The 23,047-nt window shown below is 41.4% G+C and overlaps 1 protein-coding gene across 4 annotated transcripts in view; it reads left to right on the forward strand.

The window, feature by feature from the left end:
* Window positions 1–23,047, forward strand: part of LOC131444203 (1-phosphatidylinositol 4,5-bisphosphate phosphodiesterase beta-1) — a 158,533-nt gene that overhangs the window by 81,881 nt on the left and 53,605 nt on the right. For all 4 annotated transcript variants that reach the window (XM_058614407.1, XM_058614406.1, XM_058614408.1 and 1 more), the window contains one exon: window positions 5,559–5,627. In XM_058614407.1, the coding sequence (XP_058470390.1) occupies window positions 5,559–5,627 (69 nt within the window). The remainder of the gene's footprint in view (window positions 1–5,558; window positions 5,628–23,047) is intronic.

The raw sequence follows: 23,047 nt of genomic DNA on the forward strand, positions 1-23,047 counted from the left end.
CTGCCGACTCTCCCTACAGTCATATTGACTAATTTGTTTAATACATGGAAATAAATTAAAATTGAACAGTTACTTTTGTGAATTTTAGATAGAAAGCCATCTAAGATTTCTGGTTGGAGAGAATACTGAGGCTGCACGGTGCAAATTATGCAAAGTCCCTGCAACAAAACAAGCTTTCTGTTTGCTTCTCTTCTGTCAAACCACTTCAGGTGAGTAGGCTTGTGACTTTATCACTTTGGGGCTGTTGCATTCACTCTACAGAAACCCAAAAGTGGTTCAGCAGCATGGATGTGACTCTCAACCAGGTTCAAGCACAGCTCTTTATGAATCATTTTCCCCCATAACAGTGCATGTTTCCTGGCAGCCGAGTGGTACTGGAGTGCCACTTATAGGAACAGACACAGCAACTGTACAGCTTTACTGAGTTTCGTTCACATAAGTAATCGCACTGTTTATGATCAGGGGACAAACTATAATTGGTTACGCAATGGCTTTATTAACCTCTGCACCACTTACCACCCAGAGTTCTCCTCTATTTTATCCTTGACTTGTGTTGCATTCCAAATTGCAATATAAACAGACAGAGCCTCCCTCGGCTTACAGACAGTGCTGGGGTACATTCTGTCTTTACAACACCTTATTTTTGTCCAGTGGGAGGTGTGAGGTTTTTAACAGGCCATTCAGACATGTTAAACCAGTTTAGTGTACAGTCTGTGATCTCATGGCACTCACTCCAGTAAGCAAACCGCATCTAACTGGTCACAGCCTGATTCAAGTCACAGCCATACTGGTAGATGACCAAAATGTGGTGGAAGCTTTCAAAATAATAAGTTCAGACTTTGAAAACTTTGCTGTTCAATATGCTGCTGTTTACAAAGAAGTCTGATGCTACTTTACAGTAGGTTTTTTTTTAAAGGCTACATTTATGTGATATAAATAGATGACATGAAGAACTCTACTTAATTATCAGGGTTATATTGAGCACTCCTGGATATATGAGCTGCCACTCACTAATAGCAGTAAGTTGAAGCTAAACTGTATGTTTTCTCCACACACGCCACAGACAAGGCGGTCGTTTTTCTGACATCTCCCACTTCATTTGCTTTCTACCTACACTTTCTTTGTTTCCTGTCACCATTGCTCAGCAGAGGCCCTGTGCCCTGTGGAGTGCACATCCATTTTGAACCCAGAGGTCGGTACAGTATATGAGCAAAGTAACCTGTGGCTCTCTGTTTCACCACTAACAGTTTTCTGTGATTCTATACACCATCCTTTTTTCTAACATCGGCACATTGTTCCTGTGCTTTTACCATTTTTTTTTCTTTGCTTCAAGGGAAAAAGAAGTCAACAAAAAATTGGCCAAATGTTTCCTGCCTGGCTTATTCAAACCTCTTTGAACTGGTTTTTATTTCCCTGTTTAGCTTAAAAAAACATGGCTTCACCTGTTCAGTGTGTAGTAGATTAACAGTCTGCCTGAAGCATGAGCAAATTTGACAACAGAAAGACTCGCAGATCAATGATAAATCTCCTTTGGTTTCCCAGAAACACCACCATCCCTTGCTTGATACGTGGAAATGAATGGATTTCATTTTAAAACAGAGGCAATTTATTGCAAATATTGTGTGAACAGCAGCTCCACTGACAGACAGGCAAAAGAAAACAGCGCCCTGGGCCAGTGCAGGTTAAGCGTGTTCATTATTTTTTGTAGTTCTTACCTGCTGGCTCTGTATTAACCCTGCTCACTGTATTGATGCACACACACACACACACACACACACACACACAGAGGGAGGAAAATAGGACAGTGAAAGACAGAACAAGAAGGAGTGTGATCAATAATCTGGGCTGACAGCAATTAACAGATACACAACATAGAAAATAAATGAAATAAACCAAGTAGAATAAATGATGGCTGGGCTGCTAGAGTGGAAGTAAGTACTTTAATCAAGTAACTGTGCTGTGCTGGCATTTGTAAATCCAAGTCAGAAATAATAAAACACCATTGCTATCAACTTTTATTTATATTGGCACCATGAGTAAGCCTTTACTCACCGTACCAAAATGCTGACTCAAACATTTGGATGGTACAGTACTGGCCTCATGTGTTTTTCCTTCGCTGCACACTATTTGAGCAGCCTGTCACCCACACACAGCCCGTTTGCTTTACCTCTAAAGAGGTTCTGCAGGTTTAACACTTAACTAATGACGACAAACTGGCTCAGAGCTACATTAACTGTGCAGGTCCAGAGGGCACCGAAAAAAACACCTCATAAGTGGGCTGCTTCCTGAAGCCCCACTGTTCCTCCTGTGGTGTTCCATCTCTCTGTGACTTCAAAGGCAGGCATTTGCAGACTTGATATAGGCGTTGACCTTTGACTCTGAGGCTCTGCTTTGCAAACGGCAACAGCCTAATTGATGCTCACATACCAGAAGAGAGAGAAATTGTCCTTGTGTCCTATGATCATAGAGGGCTATGTGCTAGCAATGTATATGTCCTGCAGAGTGCAGATGCTCTTTCAAAATGTAGTCTGTCATTTGTTGAATCACTTGAGCCTTTATTTAACAGATAAAAGTACAAAGGAAATGTTTTCAGTGTGTTCACTGACAAGCCGAACTGAAATGTGCAACTATATAAAAAATGGAATGGAATATCTGCAATCAACACTCAAAAAAGACTGACATGGTTAGGGTAATGCTGTTCTGCAAGGTTCCACATTTAGCAGGATACCGATGACAGGTGAAGGTGTAAAAACTGGGTATGAAAGGAGCATCAATACCAAGGGCTCGGTCTTTACAAGCATGGATTGTTAGGCTGCCACCAAGCAAGAACTGAACCCCAAAATGCAGACACACAGACTCAGTCAAAAAAAATATAGCAAAAGGTCTTTAATAACAAAAAAGTCCCAAAAAACAACACAAAGCCAACAGCAAGGCTGGGTAAACAATCTTAGGATCTTAGGATGAGGCAAAAACAAAAGGTGCAGTATCAAAAGAACCAAAGGAAGGAGACAAGCTGGTCGGAGCTGACATAAACAAAAGGGGCTGGTGATCCTGGAAAAACCAAAAGGCACAAATAAGAAACTGTGGCAAGGCATCAGAGCAGCAGGAACAAGCATGGCCGTGTGTTACCAGTATGAAGAAAAAAAAACAAAACTGGTAGGATGGTCAGGATAAACTACATGAGATGAGTTGGAGGTAGTGGAGGGAAAACAGATAATGGGGTAGACACTCCCACAAACACACCCACTCACACTAACAGGGGAAAACAGCCATAGAACAAGAGGGGGAAAAGGGGGAGAGGAAACAGGAGGAGGGACACGTCCCAAGCAGATTCTAACGAGGATAAGTCTTGGTTCAACATTTTGTACCACACTTTGTGAGAGCAAGTTTGTCTTTTCATTATGTGCTGAACACAATATTGTAAAAAGATTTAGGGAATCGGGGGAAATCTAAAGGCCAAGGGTAGAAACAACTGTTGAATGTGTGTGAACATCAAGCCCTCAAATGGTATTGGATTAGAAATAGTCAGGCCATCGTGATGGACATCGTCCCATGTGGTCAGAAGTAACTTAACCACTGTAATGTCTCTGAAAAAGTGTCCCAACTTTTCTGGAAATGAGGTTTGTACATTGTCTGTGCATCTGCTGTAGCAAATCAGCAACATGTATATGACCTCTTTTAACCATTATTTAGTCATGTTTCTGATCGGATTTCTGATGTAAATTGGTCCTAAATCCATAAAGTCAGGTCGCAGAATTTGAAAGCAACCATCGACTTAACATAAGATTATGGCCAAGAAATTGGATTAGAAAATAATCTTGGGTGGCCACTGAGGTATGGATATAGGTATGGATTTTTTGATAAGGAAGAAATCTTGCAATTTTGCCCCCAAGCCCATTGCCTTGAGATGTTTAGATACCAGCGTTTGTGGTGGGAGATTGTGTCAAACCCCCTCTTGCTCCTCGTCTCCTCAGATAATGTGGAGTGGACACACATAGTTCAGTCTGGTTAATTTTCCACCTCATGCCCTGGCTCCCTCTCAGACAGATGAAGAGATACTCCAGACAGATAAAGGGATTTGGTGATTGAAGCAAGGCAGCAGGGTCCATCTGTAAAATTGCCCTTTGTATGCATTTACTGCTAACCACGTTACTGGCTATTTAAAGGATGACAGGCTTGTAAGTAAGCATTTAAATGATCGATGTTTGAAAAAGGGTGGGTGCATGCTGTGTATGAATTCAAGAAAAACATAAAATTGAAACATTTCTGTCATTTGAAAATAAGGGCAAAAGATATATTGCCATTCACTGAGGTAACATTACATTACAATACAGTGTTAATATTTCAGTGCACCTCAATTGGATTCTGTCCCACTTTGCCTCTGCATTACAATATGTTGTGATGGAACAAGAAGGAATAAGAAACTCTGACATCGCTTCCCACACTGTATCAATAATAAATCAACAATGGAGCCAAGGTTTCCATTTACTTAAAATGCCTTTACTTTTTGGTTAAATCATAACAATGGTGATGTATTTACAGTGTTTTCATCTCATCTGAAGAACGATTTCGCTGTCTTGTGGTGTCTCACTGCTATTTGACTTCCACATAAACAGCCGAGCTCAGCCAAGTTGTGGCAGGGTTACTGCAGAGCATCATACAGCAGCATGTGTGGAGTGTTCTGCGGCTCACTTTTCTCTCTCGTGTGTTGCAATTTCAATTTACCTTCAGTGATTTAACAAAGATATTGTCCAGTGCCTATTTTGGGTGTTTGTAGTAGTGTAAGTACTGTGACACATCATCAGTCAAACATGGGAACTTTTCACATTTGTCCTGATTTTTCCTAATCATTCTTGATCCCATGATTCCTGGTTAATGTTGTCCCCTTTTGTTTGTGGTATTAAAAACTTTGTATAAAAATATTGTGACAGTTCATGGTGCCGTGTTGAAAGTGCTGCATTGATTTATTGGAAGTTGTTCTGACAGTGGTTTTTATTTTAGCCTCCGACCTATTTGGCAGTGTGCCTTCAGCCATTTGACTCCTTCCCTTTCCTTCCACTCTTCTCAATAGATACAAAAAAATTGTAATACGATCTTAACAATTCCATATAAAGATCACATGTTTATAGTGTTCATATTGTGACAATGGCGATAAATAAAACACTGTTTAGTGTGAAAATAATGTATCCAGGGGCAGCCACTTTCACTTTCTCACTGTGAGTGCAGAGGTGCTTCCCCATCCTCCTCTTCCTCACACATGCTGCTGCTATTTCTTCAACACTCCACTTCAAATCTTTCAGCGCTCACTCCCACTCCACTCTGCTCTCAGACCCTGTTAGAGGAGACTCTATAGCGACAGTACAAACAGTATTGTGTATTCTCATACCACTTTTGAAAATATGTCGATGTACCCAATGTCTCATCATCCTCCCTGTATCGTATTGCCAAACGTTTGCCAATACAAAGCCTGGCTGATATAGATATGGAAAGGGCCAGTGTATTTTTGTGTGTGAATTAACACAGACACCGACTGACCTGTGCATCTTCTTTAATTTCAGGAAACAGACCTACTGGATATAGCCTACATTAGAGATGCCAGAAATGGAAAGTGCACCAAAACGCCAAAGGTAAGCCCAAAGTGGTCGCCCAGCCCGCGTTGTAAACATTTATTTAGATGCTGTCTTGTTTTTTTATGTCTATGCAATAATTCGTATTGATTCAAGAACACTAATTCCTTGTTGTTTTGCTTGTTTTGCTTGAATAAAATGAAAAGCGCAATGGATTTGGGGGGGAGAGCTTTAGGGTGATGATTTGCTGTGTTAGTGTTTATTTTTGCAGTGAATTGAAAGGCATGTGTGGGTGTGAGCCCGGCCATGAATCAGATCACAGTCTAGCCAAGAACTCCGTGATGGAGACGAGCAAAACGAGTTCAGATGGTTGTACTGACTGACAGTAAACCAGCTGATTGACATGTATTTGTGCGCAACTGTGTGATTCAACTGTTCACAGTCCATCTGCCCATTGCAGTGTTTACAGAGCGATGTGAAGACAAAAGTGTCAAGTATGACTTGAATTCAAACCCACACAGTAACAGTGCATGGATGATTTTTCCAAGAAAAAAAACCAAAACTTTTTCACAGCTAATTAAAATGCTGGTGTTTGCAAGCAACAAGCAGAAAATTCATGCACACATTTAAAAAAAAAAAAAAAAAAAGATCTGGCACAATAATTGTCAAGGACTTTGGCACATTGTGGTGTAATTACAAAGCTAAATCCATTTCTCGCAGTTAGTGTTCCACTCATCGAGCTATGATTAGAACAATAACCCACATTCTTTTACACTTGTATTAGTATCTTCATATAATAAGTCTGGTGGACCAAGTCGATCTTCTGATGTTGCATTGCAGTGGCCATCTTTATCAGTTTGACTGGGTGCAGCATGAGAAGCAGGTGGGGGGTTGTACACTGTGGCTCTATCCGGGGGATGAGTAATGATGGAATGAGAACAATAACACGGAGAGGATTCATGCATTTCTAAACAGCTTTACTGAGTGATGAAACCCAGGGAGGAGACATGAGCACGTGACAGGCTGGATGGTCAAAGCATTGGAAATCCATTACTGGGAGACGGTGCAATGATGCACCCTGGGTATTTTAATGGAAGCACCAGTGAGACACAGTGTCTGAGGAATGGATGAGAGGAGGAAAAGAAGGGTGGGAACTGGGTGTGAGGGGGTTGTAGACTGTGGAGAGGATAGGGAAGAAAGCAGAGAGATGAAAAGAGAGAGAGATGTGGGGTTTTTTTTTTTAAAGGGCTACAGAAAGGAGGAAAGGAATGGTTGAAGGACACACATTATATGAGGTCAAAGGCAGACGTCAGGTGAGAAGTACAGATAATACCAGGCAACAGTTGCTGCGGGTGGACAACACTTTTCATGGCTTCATTGGAGGATCTAGCCAGAATGGTGAAGGTTTTACAGAGATCAGAATATACTGTATTTGAAAATAAGTGCTGAATGTGTTGGCAGAAAATATCTATAGTATCTACATTATATAGTGTTTTTCTGATTTATTGCTATTGGGATAAGGTTAGGTTTTTTTTAACAAAAGCTTAAAGCTGCAGTGAATAACATTAAGTTTGTGTTGTTATTCTGCCTCGATTTGGTCTTTGTGAACAGAAGCCATGTGACATTATTTGTATGGCGCATCCATCTGAAAACAGGCTTTGTCAAAGCAAAGCACTGTCAGACCTGACTGAGGTAGTGTTTGTGTGTACAGCGGCAGTGCAGGGGTGGACGGGTGGGGAGTAGAAACATCACCACCTGTGTCCTCCATCTGTCTTGATGTAAAACAGATCGCGTCCTGTGTGCAGCGTGGGAATGTTGCAGAGCGACACGAGAGCTAAACACCACTACACTGAGGAACAGAGAGCGGTGTGTGGTGCTGATAGACTGAATCAGCATTGTGTGAAATATTTAAGTTACACACTACAACAAAGGGGACTTGAAGACTACATTAAAGTCTTTTTATAAAAAAACAAACAAAAAAACAGGCATCAAACTGAACAATCTAAAAGCAGCCTTTGTGATTTGATTTAAAAACAACATATTGTTTAGCCCTACTCAAAATACTTTGTGGCTTTCATGGCAAAGTAACAACTACAGCAGATCAGTTACAATTAGTTCCTTCCCATGGAAATCAATGAAACTGATCAATATTCTCTGTTCTCTGTTCTGGGCTGCAGGTGAGTACATGGATCCAAAGAGGAATTCTTTTTTATCTTAGACTCTGCTCATCACTCCACTCATTCCATATTGGTTTTATATTTACAGTACATGCTTTCTCCTTCTGCTTTGATTCAAATTCCCAACTGCCATTATTTGTTCATTGAAGTTGCGGCACACTTACCAAGACAAGATGAGATACTGGACTCAATCTGCAGTGGTACCTTCACTGTGCCACTCAAGAGTTGTGCGTGTCGACTGAACAATATCAGACTCCGGTACAATCACTGCTCGGAGATTGGCTAGAAATGGTCTCCAGATGAAAAAGGCTGGCTTGGCTGGCCTCTTCTCAGCTCTTTTTTGTGCAGCAGCTCGAGTTACTTTATACTGCCTTTAAAGCAGTATTGGAATTTGTGTTTGAGCGTCGTTAAGATTGGGAGAAGGCTGCTGTGCTGTAGATCTGGCTCGCAGTGCGCGTGTGTGGGCGATTTGTCTGCCCTGTGATAAACTTATGCCACCCTGCCCACGGGCTCCAGCTACCCAGTAATGATTCATGTATTATCCGTGTGAAGACGCACACACACACATATACAAATACATTAAATAAAGAGCAGCTCTCACTACTGTGTGCGCATTGCACACACTCACACACGGCGAATGCAAACCTGCATAGATGCAAAACCCACACAGAAACACAGAAACACAGAAATACACATACGCTGCCCAGAATGACAAGGTACAACAAAAGCAGTGTCCCTTTGTTCTATGCTGCTCAGACTGCCGGTGCTAATTAGCACGTGTCCACCCCATCATCATTCAGGCCGATTAGATTGGCCGCTTGTCAAAATGACAATAGCCAACCACTTTTTGACGGGTGACTCCAGAAACAAATCACACTCTCAGGCCTGGTGAGCAAAGCACAGCACCGATAATCATCCCACTTCATATACTCTCAAATACCCAGAGAATTTCTCCTATTAATGCAGAGTACAGGGGGACGTGAGGATAATAAACAATATGCCGTTGCTTCTGAATCTGGATCCCTGTTACTTGTTGTGTGTTACAGTATCAAAATTCAAGGGACCATTATGTTTTTACTGGCGCCTACTGCTGCTTTTACCATATGGATAAAGATTATTTTGTGTTGTTTTTTACTCTATTAAACATTATTTCGTAGTAATACTTATTTAATATCTGAAGAAAATACTTGCTGGACAAAAGCCAACTGTAATTTTAAGTATTGCGTGACAAAGGTATGATTAGCTGATGGTATCGACATTCAATTCATGCACATCTATATAACCTAAATTTAACATCAAGGAAACCGAGTCTGAGCCCACACTGACATGGCTTCATGTTCTTAACTTGAATAGGCGTACTGTTGCGCATTTGTTAAAGCCCACAGTTCCTTTAGCAAGCCCCACTGTTCCAAAGCAGCCATTAATATTGTCTCTTTATTAAATCAGCAGATTAGCTTGTTCCCGCACAACATGTTCCCTCTCCTCACCTCCATCTAAACAGCAATAACATCTTCTGTTGCTGCTAAACTCCTTGCTGTCTGACTAACTTGTACAGCACTGTTCAGACACACACCGCAAAGGGCATCATTTAAGTCTCGTTCTGTCCTTCCCTCTGCGTTTCTGCCTAAATTGTTCTCAGCAGAACGGGCAAGAGGAAAAATGTGATTAGTATCTCTTACACCATGCTGCTTACAGCGCGTGTCTGACAGACAAATTGTCCTTGTCTCTTTGACAACCAAACAGATATCCGTCTAAAACATATCCAGCCTGTGCCGTTCGGGCTATGCGATACAATTGTTGTGTTCTCTGGAGCGGCCGTTTTTTGTCCTTTATTTAATGGAAATAAGAAGAGAGGCAGGCACAGCTGTTGGTTACTCTGTAGGTGGGCAGAATGTGCAGACTGTGATGCGATTATGCAGATATCCTTAACTCACCCAGTCGGTGTCTGCCATGTACTGGTCATTGTTTTGTTGTGTTTGACAAACAAGACATAATAACACATACTCCAGCTTGTTGATTCAGGACTGGGTGCAGCAGGTGGTTGTAGAGGCTCTCACATTGTCACACATAGACGAGCAGGAAGTGTTCTCAAACTTTTGGGTTGTAGCATTGCTAGATTTCACACATGGAGCAGAGTGCCTTGAAGAGGCTTTGACAAGTGAAGTGAAGTCAAATTTATTCATGAAGTTTGCTTACATATGTCTATGGAAGCAGAACATTTAACTATAAATAGTAAACTATTCCAAAGCCATAACCCCATGCCTTGACCCAGGAACAGCCAGGAGCAACTGGTCAGAGGATCAGGGTGTAAAAGGGGTAAATGAGCTCAGAGCTGTGCTCGTGTGCCGGTTATATAATACTTTACAAACAACTATCAGCCAATAAAGCCATAGGCTTAATCACAATCAACTGAGAGGGAGACAGTGATTTCACAGTGGATAGTTAACAATGATGGATCGTCCAGACAGTTGCAGCCACTGTTATGAGCTGAGACACACATGGTAATCACGTGCATGTGAATGACAGTTAATTCTTGTTATTATACATTAACAACAGTCGTATGTTGACACTCGCCTTGTAGTTTGGACGGCGGATGTTATTGTACCAAGTTAGAAAGTAGAATCACTACCACTGTGTTTATTTCCTCGGGAGGCATTTTCTTTTTTTCGTCAAACATTTATTTTCAGACGAAAAGGAAGCAGCAACCAGGATTGTTACAGTCTGAGCTCACAGCAGTGAGGACTGCTGCTAACTACAGAGCAGAATGTGTGTCCCCAGCAGTGTAACAGGATCTGGGAGAGGCCAGTAGACCATTATCACCACTGCTCTGTCTGGCCAACAAAGTCAGCCAAAGCTCTATCTCCCGCAGCAGTAAGTGCTTCACAGCTCCTTCAAGTGCACAGAAAGCTACTGCAGGGTTTAGATTTGCCTTCTGTAATACTCTTTTTCTATTGACATCAGCTGTGTTATCATCATGTTTATGGCTGTGATTACACAGATATAAACATGAAACGCAGCGTGTAGTATCAATGTCCCAGCATTTATTTCTGGCGCCGTGAATCAGTGCCTTACCAAATTCTGAACTACACTTGAAAAACTGTTCTTGATGCCAAACCAGACATTTTCATTTTGGAGAGCAAAGCTCTAGATCAGTTTAAACTGTTATAAATACGAAAAGGATTTTAATCTTAACAAGTTTAACCTTGTGGGGCATATAGGCTTGTTGTTATTTGGCTTTACTTGGTGTGAATATATGATAGACAGGGTCACATTAAGTGCTTCACATGCAGCAGTCACAGCCCGGGAGTCTTTGTCTGAGCCTGGTCACATCTTTATATGACAAATAGCTCTAAATAGAGTAACCATGAGTTACGAGTGTGGGGTGTCAGGAGTTAAGCTTGCTTGGTATTCTGATGATGGACAGTACACTGCATACTATTAATATAAGTGTCAGTAGTTGTAACAAAGACGGACAAGATTCATGCCAGTCAAAATATATGACGTCAGTTAAATTATGTGAAACTTGACACAGTGTGTAGAGGCTGTCATTTAGGTTTTGCATCACGGTGGCAGTTTCTTTAACCTGTATCCAGTCTTAGCTGTCACATCAGTGAGGGAATTTTCACTTCTGGCAGGTACATATCCTACAATCAAGATGCGCAACATGACATTAAGAAAATATTCAAATAAGCTAATGCACACTGCTGGGACTGTTCACAACAAACAAGGCCCTCTTCAAATCTTCAAAGTGCCTGTCAGACACCTTAAAGCCCATCCTGAAGCGGTGAAGTGGTAAAATCTAAGCAACTGAATCATGCAAGTTCTCTTCTTAACTTTCCTCAGCCTCACCAGCTGAGCATTGATAGATCTATCAACGATGGTGAACATGTGTTTCTTCCCAGGCAGGATTTTTGTTTTTCTGGTCCTCATAATTTATTCGCTTAAGCTCATCAAATTTAAGGATATACTACGTAACTTTTTCGCTTTTGAGAACTTATCATTTTTTAGTTGTGTACTTGCATTAGCCAAAACATTTCCAACACACTTTAAATCCATAGAAATCCATATTTCTAGTCAATTTCTCGTTTTAATGACGTCCTCCACTTTACCCGACATCCGCTATTGTGAAATGGCCATGGAGGCTTTACAGAACAGAGACTGAATTTAACGAGTGCCTTAACAGGCAATAAGATATACAGTGTACTTACGCGACTCTCCTATACACATACACTCCTATGACTCTTCTGTGTATTACACAACACTAGCTGCATGGCTTCTGATTACCTCCATGTCTACCATTAAGCACAAAGCAAATGTGCAAATATGACAGCGAAAACTCCCCATGAATCATCAGCGTGAGGTTTATGTTTTTGTTTATGTGTATTTGTCATTCATGGATCACGATTACTCATTGCAGTTGCTTCACATTCTGCCACTTTAAGTTTTCCTTAGACAACAATTCCCATGATTCCATTCTGGTGTTTTGTTTTATCGACAGTGGTAGAAATTGCACTCTGTGCGTTTCATGTAAATAGTGAGGCTTAAGTGATTTGTACTTTCGCCGCTGTTTATTTATGTTGTTGTTGTTGAGGTGGGAGGGCCTTTATTTTGAAGTCCCTGACTAAATATAACCTAATATCGTCTTTCATGTATTTAGGTACGTCAAACTGGCTCAGCTGGTGTTGAAATTTTACACATTGTGATTCTCAACATTAATAGCAAGACTAGTTGAGCCACATTTCAGCTTATCACTGAACAAGTGGCTGATTTACAGGGTGAGTGTGACGGGCGGCGTGGGGTTAGAACGTGTCGTTTGTTGAATATCTCAGTGATGTAATGATATGTGCATATGCCTGTATTGCAAGGATGGCTCAGTAATACATATGTGTATATATATATATATATATATATATATACAGTATATATACATATATGAATACGCAACCATTGTGTCACCCAAATCCCAGATAGGCAAATTGAAATTCAAACCGCAGTCTCACCTGCTGCACACACACAGTCCCCCTTCAGTCAGAGAGAAATAACAGTTGATCCCCTCTTACGTGCTAACCTATGAAATTTAGTCAGATGCATCTCGCAGTACATCTTGCTCACACTAATAACCTGTAGAGTAGTGTCACCTGGCTGTGGGCCTCAATAGAATACTTTAGCCCATTATTGTTTTTGTGGTGCATTAATGATCAAACCCTTAAGACAAATGTGTAAATGAACAAAGCTGGTTTGAGACATGAACAGCTGAATGTGAAAGAAAGGCTTTAAGCAGGCAGTCAATGAAAGTGGTGTGTGTGTGTGTGTGTGTGTGTATCTGTCTGACAGTAAGAGAGACTGAAGGACCTTCTGCTTTGGTATCAGAGCAGAGCTGACACCTGCTAAATGGTTTGTGGATCGATACAGATGAAATGATTAAATACATACAAGAAGAATCAGCTCTTCAGAACAAACAAATGATTGTTTTCTCTTCAGGAAATCACTTACTTGAGACCATCAGTCAATCAATGGTGATTCTACTCATTGCTTCTGTTCTTTGATCCAAGTCAGAGTCCATCTTAAAACCCAAAGATTTATAGTTTGTTATTGTAGAAGTTTTAAATGTTCACATTTGAGCAAAAATGTTCAAACCTCTCCAGTGCAACACGCTGAATGTTTGTGTATGCACAGTCACAGTGAGGTTAATTAATGTAAGTGTGGCTCCTTCTCTTTTTCCCCAGTGGACTCTGCTTAGAGACATTTTAGTGCACGGAGGCGTTCAACTTTTTTCTAGTTGAGAGATCTGCAGAGAGAGAACTCCCACGCACTCCCATTTTAGACATGATTCACTCACACATGCACACCACACTCAAAGAGAATCATATTCATGGCTCTTCATGTTAAGGTGGCCACAGAAATAAACACACCAGGTATGTATCACTTCCTACCATTCAGACTCTTGTCTGGTGCGCTCAATCAAACTGTCAATTCTGTTGGTGCCAATATGTGACGCACAGATTGGATACTGTTGCTCCTGACCGTCGTTTTCATCAGTGGGATTTAGCTGCAAGGCAAATGGCAGCTTGCGGTAAGAGGTGATAAAGTAAGCGCATGTATGGACTCATTGATTTCCATAAAGGTAGCTGCAGCACCATTTGTCATCAAAGACAAGCAATTGATCAGTGTCACACATCGATGTAACCTCTAGGCGAGCATCGGCAGTACAGGCAGAGATGAAAAGAAGTAGGAGGAAAATAAAAGGTTAGCTTGATGGGACCTGATGGGTTTGGGTTTGATTCTTCAGTCAATTACTTAGGCCATCTCTGCACACAGGCGAATTCCCTTGGTGCAAAGCAAGCCATCTCATTACTGCTCATGGAGAAATCGAAGGTGATGCTTACTCTCTCTTTGCACTACCTACAGTAGTTATTCATGTCGCAGGTTAGTGGAAGACTGAGCTGCTGGCAGGGCCGTGATGGATGAGGAAACGGATGACTGAATGAATGAATGAACGAACAGATGAAACAGAGACTGTGTAGCAACGAACAGAGCAGGCTGTGTTTGCACAGAGGGATAGTTACCAAAATGGGTCTAGAGATGACTATCTAGGTGAAAAAGCAAAAAAGAGAATAATGGTGCACCTGTTCGGATAAAGTCCCCACCTTCAGTAGAACAGCAGATCTAATGTCCCAAACCCAGGAACTACATACTCAGGAAAAGAGAGGCCTCATTTGTGTTAAATCTGGCCTGAGAGAGACAGGAACAGAAGAGGGAATAAGGGATATGAATGTGCGTATCCTCTTTATGGATCTGCCGAAACAATAACAGTTTTTCACATGAAGTTGTTACATCCAATAATGTCAATTAATAACAAAATCTTATTTGTTTTCTCAGTTGCTTCTCTTATTGAGTCAAGCAAAGACGACTCGGTGGACTGTGCAGTGTGTCAAATAAATTCAAAGAGAAAACTGTTGGTTTGAGAGAGTCCCATTATATTACAAACCTCAGTAACAACACAGGAGGAAAACAAAGAAGTCAGGAGTATTAAGTGTAAATAAACTACACAGAAGATATAGAATCTATATCCTGTGCATATAAACTATGCATTGATAGATGTTTGATATGTAGAAAAATACTCAAAATGGTCAGTTTGTAAGCAAATTAATGAACGTATGTCTGTTCTTAAGAAGACTGGTTTCTGGTTTCAGTCTGTTCTAGTGGAACTTGGAACTCTTCTTCAAGTCACTTGATGCCCGCAGTGAAATCAAACGTGACATTTTGTTAACCCAGCAAAGGTCGTCCCACTGGAACCGGAGCTGAATAAATAAGAACCAGTCAAGAAGAGAGCTTTCAGACTCAGGGAAGAACGCCGTGGCTTGAAGAAAGTCATTCTGTGTTTAGCTTGTAAGGAAAAAGATGGTGTTAACACATGACACCCATCTTAGTGTCAAGAAAGGTCAGTCCACACCGAAATTAGATAGCTGTACACACACACATCCCTTACGTCATTTTAATATGAATGAATAATTAATTAATATGAATGTTTCAAACTTACTAAACTGGTAGATTACTGGCGGCTAATGTAACATATTTTGTTATTTGTTTCTCACTCACTCAATTTTAATATGTGTAACTTGTTTTTAATATGGATGCTGTGAAGTTTAGCAGCCATAAATTGCAACAATAACATCTCAATTTAGCTCTTCTTCCAGGGCAATTTCTAAAGAACCAGTTGCTCTATTCCAGTCGTCAAGTAGAGATCCCAATATTATCTATCGTGCTTAGGTTTGACCACCTTGCATAGACCACCTCTAACTTGCACTTTATATTTATATCATTCACAGGGAAGCTTGTTCATATGGTATGTCAGGTTTATTATAAATACGAGCATCTCAGTCAATCTCCACACATAATTATCTCAGTAAATCATCCATGTATCTTATTAAAATTACCCAGTGAAAAGAAAAATTACTGCGAAAGAGAAGAAATACTGATAAGACATGCTGTGGCCTTTACACTGTCTCAACATACCCGCACACACACACACATATACCAATATATACCGCCCAACTTACAGCTAAGTAAAATAAGGTTATGACCAGTCTGATGGGTCTGTTACCACGGAAACATAAGGCACATATGATGAACAAAAAGATAATGAGGACAGGAAAAGGTGTTCTGACAGGCCACAACTTTCTGCCATTTGACAGGAAGGTTCAAACTGACCACAAATTACTCCTCTTCTCTTCTCTTCTCTTCTCTTCTCTTCTCTTCTCTTCATTTAAAGAAGTTCAAATGTTTCAAACATCTGCAGCAAACCATCTGATGGATGGGAGATTTGAAGCTCAACGTGCACAGCTCCATCAACCATTTCTTACAGTTTTTTTTTTTGAGAAATGGGAGTTGACAAATTTGTAAGCAAAGGTCTTCAATCATTCATAACGTTAATTACAAACTATAATTTGCCTCACTCTGCCATATGCTAATGGAGAAGCACTAATGAAGCAATGATGCTAATGATCATCGATTATTTCCAACTCCAGATATCTCATTTTGGAAACAGACTCTGCAATTGTATAGTTAAACAAACATCTAACGTGCCTGCAGACAAGAGTAAACATCTTCTTTGTCTTTAATCTGTTCAGATTTAATGGGGACGATCGATATCTCCACCAGGGTTTTTCCACCTTTCTGTAATCCTTACAAGAAATAAAGTACATGATGTGCACATTGTGGAGGTTGGATGAGGTGAGAAAGCAGCTCTTGGTAATTCTCTTAATTGGCAACACATTGTCACACACGTCAGCTCTAAACACCATTGATTACATAGGTGTGAATGTACTGAACATTGGTTTGGATCATTTCTGTGACTATAAATGTGGGTATCGTGGATGTGTTTATTTTAATGACCTTTCCAACTTGAAGACATAAAGAGACAGGTGACCTTTCTCACTCCCTGCAACAATCCCTTCCAAGCACACAAGAACACCAAAGACTTAATTGGTTTTCAATAGTAAATCTCAGGAGGGTTAGAAAAGAAAACGTCTGAATCTCAAAGCTGCTGCTCTAGAAACCACAGAGCTCCCTCAAACTATTTATTGTCCAAAAGACCAGAATAAGTGCATGTGGCATGCAAATGTTTTCCTTTTCTCTCACTTGTTTTTCTTCATCCAATCAAGTTGGGATAAACTAGGCTTTGAACAATGATTATTTTTTTGTGCTGAATGATTTGACTTTCTAGACATTCTTTTCCACAGGTAATTGTATTTGTTGCTGCCATTTTACTTTCAGTCTGGACACCACATTATTTAGTAGCTGACAGACTGCAGGTTCTATTTCACAAGTGTAATACTTACCAAAAATGCTTTGTAGTGCCTTACACTACATTTGCTTGTAAGGCACACCAGGTCTTTAGCATCAGAAAACCCATGCTTGATTCAGATACTGTAACTTAAGGAAATGCTTTCTGGGATTATTTTATTTTACTATGTAATGTAATACAATTGGAAACATTTCTCCAAATCATTGATCTCTGCCAGTAAATACTGTCATTGGATCTTCATGTTGTGTTTTTCTCAGTTACATAATTGGCAGTCTTTGTAAAACCTACCTCAGGTTGTAAACCAGTGTAGACGAAGATCACGGTGGTTTGATTTGGTTAAAATGGTTTGGCTTGGCATGGTAGACCGGCATTGTTAGAGAACTGGCAAAATGATGTTTGGCCTGTCTGTTGTACAGCCATCTTCTATGATGGTAAACCATTAATATGTGCCTTTTGGTGAGGGTAATATCCCAGTGAAATGCTCACTGAGAGTTTACATAATCTACATTTTTTCCATGGATGAGTTTACGAATCCAAATCTCTCTCAACAGATGATAGCCACTTTTAAGACGCATCTACTGGTCTGCAATCTGAAAGTGAGACTGTCTAATTAGGATCAGGGATAGCAGAGGTGTCTGTTGCCTGGTGCAGAAAAATCATGGAGCGATAATCATCTTTTACCAGAGACGGGTCAAAGAATTAAAGCCAATCAGATATGGAGGCTAGTTCCACATTGAGTGTTCATTTCTATCTTGTATGGCATTAACACCGTGGCATCTTGAAATGGGCTCGTCCCCAGATCACTGTCAGCTCAGTGCTACCTCAAACGTCATATAATTAAATGGCTATTTGAGTATTGTTATCCAAAGACTCGTTCAAACATTTAGTAATCCCTTGTTGGCAGTTCACTGGAGTACACAGATGCCATACCAAACGGGGCATTATGCAAAGGTGGTATAGTGACGGGTTGGTTGGTTCTTTGGTTGGTGGCTGGCATGTTCTGGCCTGGCAGATGGTCTGGGGGTGTCTGCACAGCAGGCTCTCTATGTCACAGTGAAGCTAATGATGGCAAAAGGCTAAATGATGACTACAGACCAGGATAAATCTCAATTATCACTGCACGATGTTTAACAAGGATCTTTAAATGTTTGCTGAGGGATTTGGAGACTCAATTAGGCCTGTTTATGCTTGTGATTGTGCTACACACTTGAGTTTTACTCTCTATATGTGAAACAGTAGTCTTAACTGGGTGATACGGAACTGTATCCTCAGATGGTTTTGTAAAGAGACCCGAATGACCCAGCTGTTTAAAGCACAACGATATCTCTTCAATTGGAAAAGGTTCTCTGAAGAAAGCCCCCAAAACCCTGCTGTCTCATGGTTAACAGACTGTTTATATTAAAGGGGACATATTATACCCTATTTCCCCCATTAAAATAGTTCCCTGGTGTCCTAATGAACATGTCAGTGACATGCCTTGGTCAAAATACCATAAGGATGAAGCATCATAGCAGTTCAATAACCCTGCTAAGCCCGCCCCTTTCAGAACGCTCGGTTTTCGTGCATGGTCCCTTTACATGCAAATGAGACATAGGCAAACACACACCCACTTCTTCCAGGGGGTTTCTGATTTGTCCTCGTTCCAGCGCTTTACAGCTCTATTCGTCTCCCCCTCCCTCCACTAGTTCTCTGACAATATCAACATGGCAGCGTGCGCAGAAAACAGCGAGAGTGCCGTCACAGGAAGAGACGTTCTACATCAGGATCGAGCCGAACAGTGCCGAACTGTTAATCAGTTAAAAACACTTAGGAACAGCACCACTGATCGCCAGCGGCGCGCGGTGAGCTGCATAAGCTGGCGCTGTATGTTACTGTATCAGACCGGTGACTATGCTCCGGAGACCTCGCCACCGCGGCACCGCTGATCGCCGCCAGTGCTTACCGTCACCGGAGCTGGCGATCAGTCGCATACAGCGGCCGTTTTGGCGGCTCGCCGCTGGCGATCAGCGGTGGCGATCAGCTGATTTTCACAGAGAGTGCAGCACCTCTGCACAGAGAGTGCAGCACCTCTGCACAGAGAGTGCAGCACCGCTGATCGCCAGCGGCGAGCGGCATAAACTGCCGCTCGCCGCTGTATATGTGATTGTATCAGACTGAGTCTGTGCTCCGGTCATGGAGGACGTACTGAACAAATATTTTTAATTAGGACGTGTCAGAATGGTCAGTTATGAGCTCTATGAGACATTTTCTTAACAACGTGTGTGTGTTTGTACGTCGGTGAAATATGTCCCCTGACTAAATACGGCGACCGCTGGCCGCAGTCTAGTGCGAACACACTGAATACACGTTTGCTGACTTTATCCGGCACATTAGCTTCATATATAAAATCCTCTGTGGAAGTTTGTGTAAAACACTGTGCTCCACTGTGCAGCCACGAACAGCACACTTGTCCCTCCGCGTTGACATAATACCGCTCTTCCTCCCTCGCCTGCACTCTCGCAGGGACAAGGTGGAGCTAAGGTGGAGCTCTCGAAGTAAACTTACTGGCGGGGCGGTAACATTCGCGGTGAAATGCGCATGCTGACGTCATAAGCGCAGGGAATTCAACATCGAGTGTTTTATCGCCTATACTTACACTAAGGGGAACCACGAAAACATGACGGAGTATTCTTTTTCCACACTTTGGTGACTGGTAGGGCCTCCAGAGTCCCAAATATAAGTATTAAAATGGTTAAAAAGTTGATTTTGCGTAATATGTCCCCTTTAATGGATGTAGCTACTGAGTCATGAGAGTTAAGCCATTATGGAATGGCCATGTGGGAGGTCACGTTTTGCAAAAATAATTATATATATATGTAATTCTGTTTGAAAATGACTGTATTTGTGAGTTGAATTATAATGTTCATTTTGTTAATTATGGTCCTATTTACAGTTAAATAAAACAGTGCATGGACACTGTGTGATTGACAGCTAGTACTGCCTAATAGGCGCATAGTGTGGGCAGAGCCACCCCCGCTCATTCAAAATTATGGTTACCTCTGGTTTTAGAAACAAAAAATGTAAAACATAGCAAACCCAAGCCTTCAAAAAGGTAGTTTACAAAACTCTGGGTGACATTGTGGTATTTTAATACTTGTACATGAAACTGTCCAATAGCTTGTGGGCTTATAATAGAAATCAAAAGAAATATTAATGCAGTTAAGGTATATTTCAAAGCCATGTTATCTGCAGGCCTTATTTTAGAATAGTAGACCATGAATTGCGATATCATTCATTTTACTGGAACAAAGCCATGTCTCTTGGATGAATGAAGCCAGGTCTCTAAGCACATCTACATTAGCAGAAAGAGTAAGCACAGACACTTTTCCTTGGCTTCACCATTACTTAATGCAGCATGTCAACTACTTCTGATGCACCGCAGCTCTCCTTAGTCCTCGAGGAATGTCCTCCAATAAATCCCATTGTTTCTCGTCAGAATTACTAAATATGTCATTCTTGCCGCAATCTGCTAAATGTCCTCTACACATTGAGGAAGCCAGCAAATGTGAGTGTTTTGTCAAGAAGGAAGACAAAGCGGGCTTGTAAGGAAAAGATGACAAGAATGGAAACAGCCAGAGGGGGAAGACATATGTGTTCTCTTTGTAGCAGCAACAGTGGCAGAGCGTCTACGGCCTGAACGCAGTGTGCCAACAGGGAATCTTATAAATTATTTACTCCTGGTCCCAGTTGTGGATATTCCCCTGCGGGGACCTTTCTCCGCGGGGCTCCTGGCTCTTTGAAGGCCCAAGCAGGGTGCCAGAGGGTGGACTGAAGGTTGGAAGTGGCCCTTTTTTACAAACAGCATGATGCACTGTGTGTACTGTGTCAGTCCTGCAGCCTGCATTGATTTGATGGTTTGATAGAAGAGTAGATGGTAAAACTGGTCTTGATCAATCTAAGAAACGTCGTTGAGGAAGAGTGCACTTCATGAAAATTTTGTTGACCCCAAGTTTGTGTTTTTGTCTGACGTACCTCTGTATTTGGTATAAATTATTTGCAATATAAGCCACAGTTCTTGCAAAGTTTGTAATTGTTTTAGTCGCTTTTCTCTCCAAGAAGTAATATCGAGTATTGGCCTACTTGCAGTCTGTTTTTTTGTTATAGAATACTGAATACTGAATTCTTCATTGATCCAGTCTCAGCTTTTTATTACATGGAGAGTGAAGAGTTGTGTGTCACTTAGAGAATTCAGCAGGTATAAATTCAGCGTTAAGTCAAACATGTGTCAAAAATGTCGATACAGTTCCCACCATTCTCGACTGTTTCTATTCCAGCTCTACTTTTGCACCACCTAACTTTATTAGTCCCTACGTGTGTTTAAAACTCTTCTTTCTTAGATTTCCAGCACACATGGATGTGTTGCTCTCATGTATGGATGCAATGATCACTGTTAGAGTTATAATCATTTTTTTCTCTGCATTTCCAGAAGTCTGTTTGCGCTAAATTAGAGCTACTGTGTGATAATGACTGTAGTTATGTACCTGCCATTTCCTGGTGCCCAGGAGCTGTTTTTAGTGCCAACCCTGAAAAAATTGCCTGTTGATGGACGGCTTGAACAGAATGAGGTTCATCCACCTCACAAATTTATGCAAATGAGACTCAGAGAGTGTGTGGGAGTAATGACCATAATACCTGGGGCACACTGAGATGGAAAAGTGCTTTTATGTAGCACAAGAGGGAAAAAAATGCACGCAAGGTTTTGAGTCTTACATTGGTTACCTAAGGTTTTATCTTAAAGATCTCATTAACATTTGAACTAAACTGCTTTCAGGAGCATTTTAAATCTGGGAACATCTGGCAACAATTGCCTCATCTTTATTTTTCATAGTCAGTCAGTCATCATCTACCGCTTTATCCTCTGCCAGAGGGTCGCGGGGGGTGCTGTGCCAATCTCAACTACATCGGGCGATAGGCGGGGTACACCCTGGACAGTTCGCCAGTCCATCGCAGGGCCACACACAGATAGAGACAAACAACCATTCACTCTCACACTCACTCCTATGGTCAATTTGGAGTGTCCAATTTACCTATCCCCACATTGCATGTTTTTGGACTGTGGGAGGAAGCCGGAGAACCCGGAGAGAACCCACGCACACATGGGGAGAACATGCAAACTCCATGCAGAAAGGCCCTTGTTCCAACCGGGGCTCGAACCCGGGTCTTCTCGCTGCAAGGCGAGAGTGCTAACCACTACACCACCGTGTGGCCCTATTTTTCATTGTGTATCATTTTATTACACTACAGAGGGGCAATTCTTTATCTTCAACCAAGTGAGCTGTGTGTTTGATTTGTTTGCCGGCTCAGCTATTTGACTTGTTTAGTTAGGTTCTTGTTCTAATGAGAAGTGCTGAGCTTGTGGCTCACAGCAGTTGATTATTTTTTCTCCTGCTAAAGTGTGACTGAGGTCAGCTCCCACCTGTCTGTGCTTCTGCCTTCCTCTCCGTCTAATGTGAACTCATCCAGCAGAGTCCATGCCAGGTAGTCTCCTTCCACCTCATCAAACCTGCCCCTTGACTTGTCTGTCTCTCCGTCTTTCCTTCACAGTGATTCACACTCCGCATGAATTGTCCTCTTGTTTCTGTCTCTCTGTTTATTGTATCGCAGTCCTTCTAACTCTCTCCCTCAGACACTGGCCTTCTCTTAGATGCTTTCTCAACACACTCGAGTGTATGAACACATGCAGAATTTACAGTTTGTTTTGGAACATGTGTTCCTGTAAGAGATTGTGCAGGTTACAGTACCAGGAATGAAGATGCAGAGGGACTCTGACCAAGTTTTGGTTAGTCTCCTCTGTATAATTAATTTTGTGTCCTGTCCTCCAAGCTTTTATGTTACCTTCTAATCAATTCTGGCAATCTGCTTCTTTCCAGGTCTTCCATCACCTCTGTTACCCCAGCATCTGCTGTGAAAATATGTTTTGGGCCATTAATGGCAAAATAATCTTGTATTCTCAGATG

The sequence above is a fragment of the Solea solea genome, chromosome 17, assembly GCF_958295425.1.
Source record: "Solea solea chromosome 17, fSolSol10.1, whole genome shotgun sequence".
Lineage (NCBI taxonomy): Eukaryota > Metazoa > Chordata > Actinopteri > Pleuronectiformes > Soleidae > Solea > Solea solea.